The sequence below is a fragment of the Dioscorea cayenensis genome, chromosome 10 (genome assembly GCF_009730915.1).
Source record: "Dioscorea cayenensis subsp. rotundata cultivar TDr96_F1 chromosome 10, TDr96_F1_v2_PseudoChromosome.rev07_lg8_w22 25.fasta, whole genome shotgun sequence".
In the NCBI taxonomy this organism is placed as follows: domain Eukaryota; kingdom Viridiplantae; phylum Streptophyta; class Magnoliopsida; order Dioscoreales; family Dioscoreaceae; genus Dioscorea; species Dioscorea cayenensis.
In genome coordinates this window covers 18920234-18933326 of record NC_052480.1, presented here as the reverse complement: position 1 = coordinate 18933326, position 13093 = coordinate 18920234, and the positions used below count along the sequence as shown (strand labels likewise).

At 34.3% G+C, this 13093-nt stretch overlaps 2 protein-coding genes across 2 annotated transcripts; both read left to right on the top strand.

Annotated features, from left to right (window-relative positions):
- The first annotated feature begins 432 nt into the window (after positions 1 to 432).
- Positions 433 to 3517, top strand: LOC120270890 (DNA-directed RNA polymerase subunit beta'). Its single transcript, XM_039277963.1, has 2 exons — positions 433 to 1118; positions 1857 to 3517. The coding sequence occupies exons 1-2, from the start codon at positions 670 to 672 to the stop codon at positions 3481 to 3483; spliced, it is 2076 nt and encodes a 691-aa protein (XP_039133897.1). The 5' UTR covers positions 433 to 669; the 3' UTR covers positions 3484 to 3517.
- A 143-nt stretch (positions 3518 to 3660) lies between these two features.
- Positions 3661 to 7403, top strand: LOC120270337 (DNA-directed RNA polymerase subunit beta''-like). The gene is made up of 3 exons (XM_039277341.1): positions 3661 to 4341; positions 7096 to 7278; positions 7383 to 7403. Exons 1-3 carry the CDS (start codon positions 3661 to 3663, stop codon positions 7401 to 7403), a joined length of 885 nt encoding a protein of 294 aa, XP_039133275.1.
- Positions 7404 to 13093: the final 5690 nt, after the last annotated feature.

The window sequence follows — 13093 nt, the reverse complement described above, 5'->3', positions numbered from 1 at the left end:
GACTTTAAGTAATCAAGTTTAATTGGATGATTGTATTTGATAAATGTATAATTGAACATAATTATATACTATTTTATGCACTTAATTGGCATGTATTAGGGTGTTTATTTGGAAAATTATACTTAAAATGTGTAAAATGTGATTTTAGGTGACGAGCAGTGCATAATGAGAGGAGGGAGCCAAAAGAAGCAATGTTGAGACAAAACAAAGAAGATAGAGCGCTCTGTCATCAAGAACAAGAGAAGAACAAGGAATCCTTTTAAACAACCTACTCTAAGAGGAAACCCCTATATCTTGAAATTAATCCATCAAGTTGATGATAAAATCCATGGGTCTAGTAGACATTAAGCACTTTTTACACAACAACCCCTTAAGAGGAAGGACCAAGCAAGGGGGACAATGAGTAGGAGAAATGGAAGCTTGGGCTCTAGAGGGATTTGGTGTTGCTCATATTTTACAAGAGATGCTTACTTATAAATCTGATCATATTAGAGCTCGTCAAGAGGTACTTGGTGCTACAATTGTTGGAGGAACAGTACCTAACCCCGAAGATGCTCCAGAATCCTTTCGATTGCTCGTTCGAGAACTACGATCTTTGGCTCTGGAACTGAATCATTTCCTCGTATCTGAAAAGAATTTCCAGATTAATAGGAAGGAAGCTTGATCTGAATGAATCAGAATTTCTATTCTATGATCGACCAGTATAAACATCAACAACTTCGAATTGGACCAGTTTCTCCTCAACAAATAAGGGCTTGGGCTACCAAAATACTACCTAATGGAGAGATAATTGGTGAGGTGACAAAACCGTATACTTTTCATTACAAAACCAATAAACCGGAAAAAGATGGATTGTTTTGTGAAAGAATCTCTGGACCTATAAAAAGTGGAATTTGCGCTTGTGGAAATTATCGAGTGATTGGGGCTGAAAAAGAAGACCCGAAGTTTTGTGAACAATGCGGGGTGGAGTTTGTTGATTCTCGGATACGAAGATATCAAATGGGATACATCAAACTCGCATGCCCGGCGACTCATGTGTGGTATTTGAAACGTCTTCCTAGTTATATCGCGAATCTTTTAGATAAACCCCTTAAGGAATTAGAAGGCCTAGTATACTGTGATGTGTGATTTGATCAAAATTTTCATTTTACAGATTCGAAAACTGTCATCCCATTCAATCTGATTATTGGGATGTCCCCGTTCTGACATGTGTCTTGGAAGGACTAACATGAAGCTCAGAATGTTGGGTGTATTCAATACTTCCAAACAAACAACAAAAGGGGAATTGATCCATGGTCGATTCCCGTAACAGATAAATAGGAATTACTAGTTATACCTCGTGAAAACAAAATACTTGCTTCGTGGAATTAACCATTCCATTTCTTTGAGAGAGTGATTCTGTTGAAGCAAGTAAATATGGCATGGTTACAGGAGTTTATATATCCCATATATGCTTCAAAGGATATCGTGGTATAAGCATGACCATCGAGGTGAGTAGAGACCTAAAAGATCGAATGGGACGATATATAGACAAGTAAATCCTTTATGAGTCCCAACAAAGTATTCCTTTACTTTAAGGGATTCCGTATTTGAGGGGAAGTAGACTACTCAATAATTTCACATTTTCTTTTTTTGTCGTAAATTAAGTAATTTAGAAACTCAAAGTCAAAAGAAGAATGAATTAATGAAAGGTTAGTCCTCTCTGTGAACTTGAGTAAGGAGTAGCCTTTGCAGGGTTTTATTGAACTTTAAAAGAACCTCTCTTTCTTTATTTGGTATAACTACTTGAGCCGGATGAGAGGAAACCTTCACGTCCGATTTTTAAGGGGGGAACCCAATCTTATAGGAACCTATCTCGATTTTTCTTTTGCTAGGCCCATATCTAAAAAACCAACTTTCTTACGATTACGAGGTTCATTCGAGTATGAAATCCAATCCTGGAAATACAGCATCCCACTTTTTTTTACTACTCAAAGCTTCGAGACATTTCGAAATCGAGAAATCTCGACAGGAGCAGGTGCTATTAGAGAACAATTAGCCGATTCGGATTTGCAAATTATTCTAAATAATTCATTGGTAGAATGGAAGGAATTAGGAGATGAGGAGGTGACTGGAACTGGAAATGAATGGGAAGATAGAAAAATTAGAAGAAGAAAGGATTTTTTGGTTAAACGCATGGAATTAGCTAAACATTTTATTCGAACAAATGTAGAACCAAAACGGATGGTTTTGTGCCTATTACCAGTTCTTCCTCCCGAGTTGAGACCAATCATTCAGATAGATGGAGGTAAATTAATGAGTTCGGATATTAATGAACTCTATAGAAGAGTTATCTATCGGAACAATACTCTTACCGATCTATTAGCAACAAGTAGATCTATGCCAGGTGAATTAGTAATGTGTCAGGAGAAATTGGTACAAGAAGCCGTGGATACACTTCTTGATAATGGGATCCGTGGGCAACCCATGAAAGATGGTCATAATAAAGTTTACAAGTCATTTTCAGATGTAATTGAAGGCAAAGAAGGAAGATTCCGTGAGACTCTCCTTGGCAAACGGGTCGATTATTCGGGGCGTTCTGTCATTGTTGTGGGTCCTTCGCTTTCATTACATCAATGTGGATTACCTCGCGAAATAGCAATAGAGCTTTTCCAAACATTTCTAATTCATGGTCTAATTAAACAACATGTTGCTTCTAACATAGGAATTGCTAAAAGTAAAATTCGGGAAAAGGAACCCATTGTATGGGAAATACTTCAAGAAGTTATGCGGGGGCATCCTATATTGTTGAATAGAGCACCTACCCTGCATAGATTGGGTATACAGGCGTTCCAACCCATTTTAGTAGAGGAACGCGCTATTTGTTTACATCCATTAGTTTGTAGAGGTTTCAATGCAGACTTTGATGGGGATCAAATGGCTGTTCATGTACCTTTATCTTTGGAAGCTCAAGCGGAGGCTCGTTTACTTATGTTTTCCCATATGAATCTCTTGTCTCCAGCTATTGGAGATCCCATTTCCGTACCAACCCAAGATATGCTTATTGGGCTCTATGTATTAACGATCGGGAATCGTCGAGGTATTTGTGCAAATAGGTATAATACATATAATTGCAGAAATTCGCAAAATAAAATAGTTAACAATAATAAGTATAACTATATGAAAATGAAAGCGACGTATTGTTGCAGTTCCTATGATGCACTTGGAGCTTATCGGCAAAAACGAATCGATTTAGATAGTCCTTTGTGGCTCCGGTGGCGACTAGATCAACGTGTCATTGGCTCAAGAGAAGTTCCCATCGAAATTCAATATGAATCTTTGGGCACTTATCATGAGATTTATAGGCACTATCTAATTGTAAGAAGTGTAAAAAAAAAAATTCGTTGGATATACATTCGAACCACCATTGGTCATATTTCTTTTTATCGAGAAATAGAAGAAGCCGTACAGGGGTTTTGTCGGGCCTATTCATACGTTATTTAAACTAATAAAATAAATTAGATCAGGCGATATCCGTGCCATGGGAATTCGGGAATTCTGATACCGGAAAAATTGGCGAGACTCGAATTTCTATGTGAATCAAGATTAGGGGAAAGAAGTTTTCGAATCATTGACTTAGGCCCATTGTTGAATCCTATTAAGCATAATATGGGGGTATTTATGACGGAACGGGCTGATCTGGTCTTTTACAATAAAGTGATAGATGGAACTGCTATGAAACGACTTATTAGCAGATTAATAGATCATTTCGGAATGGGATATACATCACATATCCTGGATCAATCGAAGATTCTGGGTTTCCAGCAAGCCACTGCTACGTCTATTTCATTGGGGATTGATGATCTTTTAACAATACCTTCTAAGGAATGGTTGGTCCAAGACACCGAACAACAACGTTTTATTTTGGAAAAACACTATCATTATGCGAATGTACACGCGGTAGAAAAATTACGTCAATCCATTGAGATATGGTATGCTACAAGTGAATATTTGAGACAAGAAATGAATCCTAATTTTCGTATGACTGATCCTTCTAATCCAGTCCATTTAATGTCCTTTTCAGGAGCTCGAGGAAATGCATCTCAGGTACACCAATTAGTGGGTATGAGAGGATTAATGTCAGATCCCCAAGGACAAATGATTGATTTACCCATTCAAAGCAATTTACGCGAAGGACTTTCTTTGACGGAATATATAATTTCCTGCTACGGAGCCCGCAAAGGCGTTGTAGATACTGCTGTACGAACATCAGATGCTGGATACCTCACGCGTAGACTTGTTGAAGTAGTTCAACACATTATTGTACGTAGAACGGATTGTGGTACTATCCGAAGTATTTCCGTGAGTCCTCGAAAAGGGATGACGGAAAAAATTTTTGTCCAAACACTAATTGGTCGTGTATTAGCAGACGATATATATATGGGTCTACGATGCATTGCCGTTCGAAAGCAAGAGATTGGGATTGGACTTGTCAATCGATTCATAACTTTTCGAGCACGACCAATATATATTCGAACCCCTTTTACATGTAGAAGTACATCTTGGATTTGTCAATTATGTTATGGTCGAAGTCCCACTCATGGTGACCTGGTTGAATTGGGAGAAGCCGTAGGTATTATTGCGAGTCAATCAATTGGGGAACCGGGGACTCAACTAACATTAAGAACTTTTCATACTGGTGGTGTATTTACAGGCGGTACTGCCGAACATGTACGAGCTCCTTCCAGTGGAAAAATAAAATTCAATGAGGATTTGGTTCATCGCACACGTACCCGTCATGGACATAATGCTTTCTTATGCTCTATAGACTTATATGTCACTCTTGAGGGTCAGGATATTATGAATGAATTGAATATTCTGCCAAAAAAAAGTTAGATTTTAGAATATCAAAAATAAAATATTGAATTTAATTAGTTAATTTTCACTGTTTCATAAATTCTAGTAATTTATTATTTTGATATTTTTAATGAAATATTAAAAAAATTCCTTCATAATTTTACCTTTCAAAAAATCCGAGAAATTCTTCTTTTTATATTCACAAGGCATCAATTTGGCATTGGATAAAAGGAGGTAAGGTGCCCCTCTTTTTTAGTCAATTTTTACTAGGAACTAGTAAATGGTTCAAATAGTTTTATCAATATGAGTGTCTTATATTGGATAAATAACTAATTATTCTATTCATTTTTTTAAGTCATTTCGACCTATACTAACATAGTGGTAGAAAAGAATACCCATGTTATGCTTGGACTTCAAAACAGTTTAGCTTTTAACAATCTTAATGGTCTCACATAATTGATTGATAGAGAATCAAAGTTGATTTGAATTGAAATTGAAATTCTTTCTAAAAGGTATGTAAGATACCTTTTTACATTTATAGGATCACATTAAACAAAAAGGATTCAAAAATAAAAAGCGCCAATGCAACGACCGTCTCCCGTGAATTATTAAAGCTTCCATAAAAAGCTAGACTAAGAAACACTATACAAAAAAATTGCCATATACCGACACTTATCTATAGTGACAGATCAAATTTTTATAGCTATAAACTGTTTTTACAAACAATACTTTAGAAGCTGTCGAATAGATAAGATATCTACTAACGAATTTCGCTAAGTTAGTATAGTATTATTGTATTCTAACTTTTTATTTATAGTGACGGTCAAATTTCAGTAAATATAGACTATTTTTACCAATAATACTAGATATTTACTCGATCGGATTTCGATCTCGTCAATATAGCTATTATTGTATTATGCCTATTACTTATAGTGACGATCAAATTCCATAACTATAGATATTTATAGTGATGATCAAATTACGTAGCTATAGACTTTTTTACCAATAATAATTTAAAAGCGCCATAATAGAGAAAATATTCTTGATGAATTTTTATACCAACACAACTTTTTTTGACTATCGGAATAAATCAAATATTTACAAATGCATATTCTTTTCGTTAATATAGCTAATATCAATGCTTATCGATAATGACGGTCAAATTTTTGTAGGTTCTACTATTTATACTAACGAGATTTTTATAACTCATTAGAAGAAATCAAGCATTTAATGACACCTATTTTTCCTATTGGTATAAATATTTCTATATTGATTATTATATATAGTGACGGTCAAATTGTGTAACTATAAATGGTTCATCCTAATAAAATTTTTATAACTAATGTAATAAATTGGACATTTTGCTAATAGTTATGTTTTAAAATATATGTAGTTATATTAAAAAAATATATTTTATTAAAATATATGAAAAATAAACATTTATAAAAAAATAATTTTTTTAATTGCTATTTTACTAATAATATTAATTATTATAAAAAGTTATGTTATAGACAATATATATTATATTTGTTTTAAAAATTGAATGTGTTACATGTATAATTAGTTTAATAATTCATTAAAAATTATAAATCTAGTTATTTAACATCAAAAATTTACCCCTAATCTTTTTACTCGTTTAACATATTAAAAAAAGTCTAAATAATTCTTCAACGGCTCATCAGTATATTAACATATTTATATATATATATATATAAAATCATTGAAATTTACCCTTCGATCTCTTTCTCCGAACGCTCCATCCATCATCGAACCCTTCCATCCATCGTACCATCCATCGTAACACTTCCATTAATCGTACCATACCGTCGGAATCAAGCGCGAAGGAAGGTCTTCGGAAAACTCCGTCACCAGCGGACAATCAAAATCTAGGTATAAATCCACAAACTCCATTAGCTAGGGCATTTCTATCCAGCGAGAGTACTCGTGGTTTAGGGTGAGTTAAGATGGAGATGAGGAGGCCCGTAGTGATGGTGGTTGAGGGATGGAGATGAGGAGGGCGGTAGTGATGGTTGTTGAGGGATGGAGAGAGAGAGCGAGAGAAAGATGGAGATGAGGAGGCCAGTAGTGATGGTGGTTGAGATGGAGTGAGGAGGCCCGATGAGTGAAGGTTGTTGAGGGATGGAGAGAGAGAGAGAGAGAGAGGAGAGAGAGAGAGAGAGAGAGAGAGAGAGATTAGCGGTAGTGAGAAGATCGAGAGGATTTCCATCTTCTCAATTCGATGGTGTTGTGCTCGATGAGGATAGTGGGGGTGTCAGTGGGAGCCAGAATGTAGCGCTTGTGGGATTGTTAGGTATTGGTTTTCAAGGAAGCATCGCCTACTTGGAGGGATTCGATGAGGTCGACGAGTTGGGAGCACACACGGCGTTGCTGGAGAAGTTGGAGGAGGAGTTTGGGTTTTTGAGGGTGAAGAGGGTGATGGTGGTTTGTAGGGTGGTGGTGGGGAGGGTGGGCGCATGGCGCATCTGCAGTGGGTTTGATCGTGTATTGTATTTTTATATATCAATTGCTTTAACTTTTGTTTGCAGATGTCTCAACCAGAACTATAGTAAGACCTGACATAATTATAGACTTGTTGGTTTGAGTGAACCGCCTCGCAATCATCAATTGTGAGTTGTTTACTAAATCTCGTTGATCTATGCATATTTAAGTTTATCTTTCTTTCCTTTGATCTATGCATATTTTAGTTTGTCTTTCTGTTGTATCAAATAAATCCTATTGTAATTTGGTGCTTGCATTTCTAACTTAATTTAACTTTTGACTGCATGTCATTGTGATATTTGGAACTTTGAATTGTAAAATGCGTAATTTAATGGCAGTTGGATTAGTTGTCTCAGATTTGTTATATTTTAGCTTTACTTGTTCAAATGATGCTAAAGAAGTTTTACGCTATATAATTGGTTTCTGCAGTGATAACATGTGCTCCTCTTTTTAATGCTAAAAAGCAAAGGTTAATGTTCATTGGCTGCACTATTTGAGGGTAATATGTTTATATGTTGTTAAAAAAATTTCAAGATGATGGCAAGTTCCTAGAGCTTTAGGTAACACATGATGCAACTGCGTGACCATTGAGAGAAGGTAGTTACTTGAAATGAGAAAATAAACTACGCTTATCATCTCGCCGTGTCGGGTGTGTGAACTTATTATACCAAGGATTTGTGTTGATGTATGTGGTTGGCACTTTTATTAGAGAAATTAATATATAAAACAAGGACATTTAAATTATATGAGAAATTGGTGTCATCTTAGATGGAAGATGAACTGGCATGTTCAATGATTTTCGAGTCTTGAATGGTTACATTGATATATAAGTTTTATTCCTCAAAAAAATCTAGTAAGGTACAATAGTTTTGAATTAAATTAATTTATTATTCACATGACTAGTCTACCAATTTTGTCTTTGTTAGTTTCCAAAAGTTTGTTGTTATTATTTTGCTAATCATCTATTTTATTTGTGTGGTCTCTGTTTGTAAAAATTCTTTACTGAGATATTCCAAATGTTAAACTTAAATTTTCTTCTCCAAGGCTCTTGATTCCCAAGTCCCTCCATTCCAAATTCTTAATCAATTTTCTAGTTTGAACTCTAGTGCTGACAAGTGATTCTTGTACTAAGGAAAAGGTTTGTGCTCAAAGCTAATTAATCCGTTACTTTTTGGGTGGTAATTCGGTGCATTTTCAGTCCGAGTGACAACAACAACAACAAGTCATGCTCGCTTCTAGTACTATTCATATCCTCATGGAGTTTGGACGGGGTAGAGCCCGATGGTCCATCTTTGCTACTTATCCGCAAGTCCGTGAGAGTACTTGTAAGTTCTATTATACATTGTTTCTCCAAAATCACTTATCTTCAAGTTTTCAGCCTAACATTGTCTAAGGTAACGAGGCCTTTTCTTTATGTCTTAGTCTCTCTAATTTTTATTAATTTGTTATCTTTTTTATATTTTGAATGATTGAACGGTAATCCATCCACTCAACCAAATATTAAAATAATTCAAACACCAGTCATTTTTTAAAACTTGATTCATGGTCGGAAGTTGAATATTATTTTTATGTGAAAAAATATATATATATACATATATATTCAACTTCCGGACTATTCTGAATTTTTGTGGTTCTATGTTGTTCACGAGGTCCCGATTTTTAATCTACCCGATGAAGATCGAAATTTCTGCTTTTTAGCTAAACTGCTCATGGAAGTCTAAGGTAAGATTATTAGTGGTTATCTCCTTTTTAGAGTTTAGTCTAGAATAGTGGCAATAGACCGCCATCCTCGATAGTTTATAAACTTTTTCTATGTATACTTTCGGTTATATGTTTCATGGTTTTTATAGGAATATTGGCAACATATTGCAATGCTTCATGAATTCTTTCATCTGAGCAGGCTTTTTTTATCCTTTTGTTGAATATTGGCAACATTTTGCATTGTTTTTAGAGTTGTCATTTATGAATATGAGTTTTTGATTTTTGATTACCAAAAACATAAAAAGGAAGAAGCTTTATATATTGGAACATTGAAGGTGATCATTAAACTCATTTTGAGCAAAAAAAGATGTGATTTTGCATTTCTTATACTCCTTTCAGATTTGGAAAGCAAAGAAAACTGTCAATTAGTTTGTTATTGTAATTCAAGTGTTAACATGTATTGAGTCTATGCTACTCATTGCGAGTAATAAAGACAGATCATTCATTGTCGAGTTGTGTACATGAAGATACAATGGATGGACAAATGAAAAATTTGTACCAATGAAACCTTATGATATTTGTATGATAGATGAGTTTGTTTCAATCCCATGTATTCAACTTTACGTTGATTGTGCATTGTTTAAGAGCTTTCAAATCTAAATGTTTATTTCGCATTTCATGGGTAAGAGTTCGAGTATGATAGATTACTTTAAGAGGAAAAGATATTTATTGAATAATTGAATGTGATTTCTGAACTCTTGTGGAAGTGAATTGCTTAAACAAATTGATTGTGAAGATATAAAATTAATGCATTTTATGTTAAGTCTATGCTGTTATTATGCCAAGAGAGAGATCATTTATTCTTAAAGTGTCAACAAAACCTTATAATAACTCTTCTATTATGGATGAACTGGATTTGATTCCATTGCATGTTCAACTTTTTTGCATATATGGTTAATTTTTGCAAGCTCTCAAATTTGAATGTTTATTTTATAACTGGGATAAAGCATGGTCAAGTTTCGTAAATAAAGGGAAGAAATCAGCAATGAGAAAAACTGATGAAATAGTGTTATTTTGGAAAATTACCTCCCTCTAATGCTTGTTTGAGTTTTATTTTTCCACATGATTACTAGGATGTTCTGATCAATGCCTACATAGATTCTTCTTTTATGGATTAGAATGTTTATGTTCGTTTGGTAGTTGACTTTGGATGCTTGTGAGCTTTTCTATAAAAGTGTATGGTTTTGTGTTCTGGTTCATCACCAGTCTTTTTGTAACTCTTTGGTAAATTGACCCGACTTTTTGATCTATATGCTTACTACCTTTTGATATCTATCCATCAGAATGTTTCATTATTTAATTATTTTGGAGATCTCTAATGGTGTTAGAACTGTGAATATGTGGTTTTATTTTTGTCTCTCCTGCATAAGTGCTTATTTTATAAATTAAATAATTGTATGAATATAATGATGATATTATGTGTAAGTAAAAAGACCATCATATCCATCACTAAAAGCTTTTAAAATTTATATTAAAATAGAGATATAGTGACGGTATTATCTGTCAGTAAAAATTTATAAAAAATTCATCCCATAGATGTATTGATGGTATTATCTCGTCGAAAGAAAAACTTCTAAAATTTTTTCACTAAAGCTATCTTGACAGGTATTATCCAGTCAATAAAAAATTTTAAAAATTTCAACATCATAGATATAATGACGGTATTATCCATCAATAAAAACTTTTAAAAATTTCATCCCTATAGCTATACTAACAATATTATCCGTCAAGTAAAAACTTTTTAGAATTATTTAAGAATAAGGATAGACTGACGGACATTTCTGTCAGTATAGAATGCAGCAACATATTCTTTGCTGTCAGTATATGCCGATGGGATATTGCAAAAGGCTTTTTTTGTCAATATAAACCTATATCATCAAGGGATAATTTGACAAAAATTTCTTATGTTGCAATAGAGTTTTATGCCCGTCACTATAGCATGAATATGGCTATAGTGACGAAACTAAAGCTTTTTAGTGACGGATTTTTTGACTATCACTATATAACAATTTTTTGTAGTGAAAAATAAAGTACCTCGTATTTTACCCTCTGCTTCTGGTTGCCTCGCAATACCTTCTACGGCTTGACCTGCAGCAGTACCTTGACCAACTCCAGGTCCAATAGAAGCAAGCCCTACAGCCAATCCAGCAGCAATAACGGAAGCAGCAGAAATCAGTGGATTCATGGGTAAGTTCCTCGCACTAAAAAAAAAGAAATGGTTAATGATACAATCAACCAATGGATTATTACTTAATATTTTATCACTAAGATCCATCGGGTGGAGAAGTAACTCAAGATTCTGAATTAAAATACAAATTTTATTGAATCAACTGAATCGTCAGAACTACTTCGATATCTTGTTTTTTTTTTTACTTTCTACCCACAATGGGTTTTTTGTAAATCGATGTGCACATAGCTCTAGTTATTGCATTTCTTTCGAACCATTCTTTCATCAATTCTTTGTTCTTTACTCTATTCCATTCCCGAATTCATCTGTTTTGTTTTTTCATTCAATCCATGCATAATAGTCGCAGACGAAAGAGAAGAAAATAGTATTGAAATCCATCTACATATAAATACAGTGGACTGTAAATTGTAAATAAAATAGATTTTAGATAAGAATAATCTAAAGGGATAATCCTATGTACCTAATGAATATCTAATATCACAAATACATTTGTATCCTCCATAACCTGTACTATCCTATCTGCATTTCATATTGGATGTTATTCTAGAATAATTTTTTAAAGATACACAGACTACACTTATGGACATTACATATATCTAGTTAATGATAACCTTCCATGGATTCGCCTATAAAAGCCGCAGCTAAAGATGCAAAAGTAAGAACTTGCATAGCACTTGTAAATAAGCCAAGAAACATAATGGGTATTGGAGCTAATGAAAATACTAAAGAAACAAGAACAACAACATCTAATTCATCAGCCAATATATTCTTAAAAAATTAAAAACTGCGAGATAAAGGTTTTGTGAAATATTCTACGATATTTATTGGTAAAAGAGTTGTAGTTGGTTGAAATAACCCAATCATTTTTTGTAAGACTCGCATAAAAATATGCTAATGATATGGATAAAGCTGAATAAACAGTAGTACTTATTGTTGGGTATTGGGGTCCCGTCCTATGTGGAGAAAAGCCCAAATGGTCCAAGCCCATTAGGGTTCACTTTATTAAGTGTTTTCCATCATATTAGGGTTAAGAGAGTGAAAAATCTGGGGAGATAGCCGCCGCAAAGATAAAAATGGCAGATTTTTCGCGTGGTTCCGATTTGACAGGAGCAACAAATTCAAGCTGGTGTTTGAGGGTCAAACGATGTCCGATTGAGATGAAATTTGGTGGGCACGTTCGGGACTTGCAGAGCTTGATTTCCACCAGACGGTTTATGATTTGGCTTCTCCTAGCTCAAGATATGATGGTCAGAACAGAAGCTACAGAATATTGTTTTTTTGTTTCCAAATATAGCTTGTTTTAGCTATTGTTTTGGTCAAGTTGTATTTTTTTATTTATGCTCATTCTTGAGACTCTCTTGTACCCTGAATTTGATCATAGTGGAGCTTGGATTGGTCAAGATTGACCCGTGGGTTTTTCACCCTTGATTTAAGGGTTTTTCCACGTAAAATTTGGTGTCTTGTGTGATTGCAATTTTTGGTCTTGTTAGGTTGCTCTCCTTCATCTAGCAAGCTTGGGGATTGTTTATTTGTTTACAATCTATTGAGATTGTTGCTTAATTCCCATCGAGTGGTATCAAGAGCCGTGTTCTCAATCTTTGTGATCATAGTTGTTTTATTGCTTGAATGATGGAGCAAAATACAAAACAGGATGATTTGTTTGAATGGAAGCAATTATCATCTTTGGAAAGGGAAAATGAAAGATTTGTTGTTTGTCAAAAAAATATGGACTTACCCGTGTTTGCTGCGAAGAAGCCAGATTCAAAATCTGATGAAGAATGGGCATTTGCACATCAACAAGTTTGTGGG

Bases quoted from the DNA above. Each gene is read 5' to 3' on its own strand.
- LOC120270890 (XM_039277963.1), top strand. From the start codon at position 670: ATGAATCAGAATTTCTATTCTATGATCGACCAGTATAAACATCAACAA. The intron at 1,119-1,856 runs TGATGTGTGATT...AGGAACCTATCT, and splicing joins TTAGAAGGCCTAGTATACTG to CGATTTTTCTTTTGCTAGGC.
- LOC120270337 (XM_039277341.1), top strand. From the start codon at position 3,661: ATGACGGAACGGGCTGATCTGGTCTTTTACAATAAAGTGATAGATGGA. The intron at 4,342-7,095 runs GTGAGTCCTCGA...GTGCTCGATGAG, and splicing joins GTACTATCCGAAGTATTTCC to GATAGTGGGGGTGTCAGTGG. The intron at 7,279-7,382 runs GTTTGTAGGGTG...TTTTGTTTGCAG, and splicing joins GGGTGAAGAGGGTGATGGTG to ATGTCTCAACCAGAACTATA.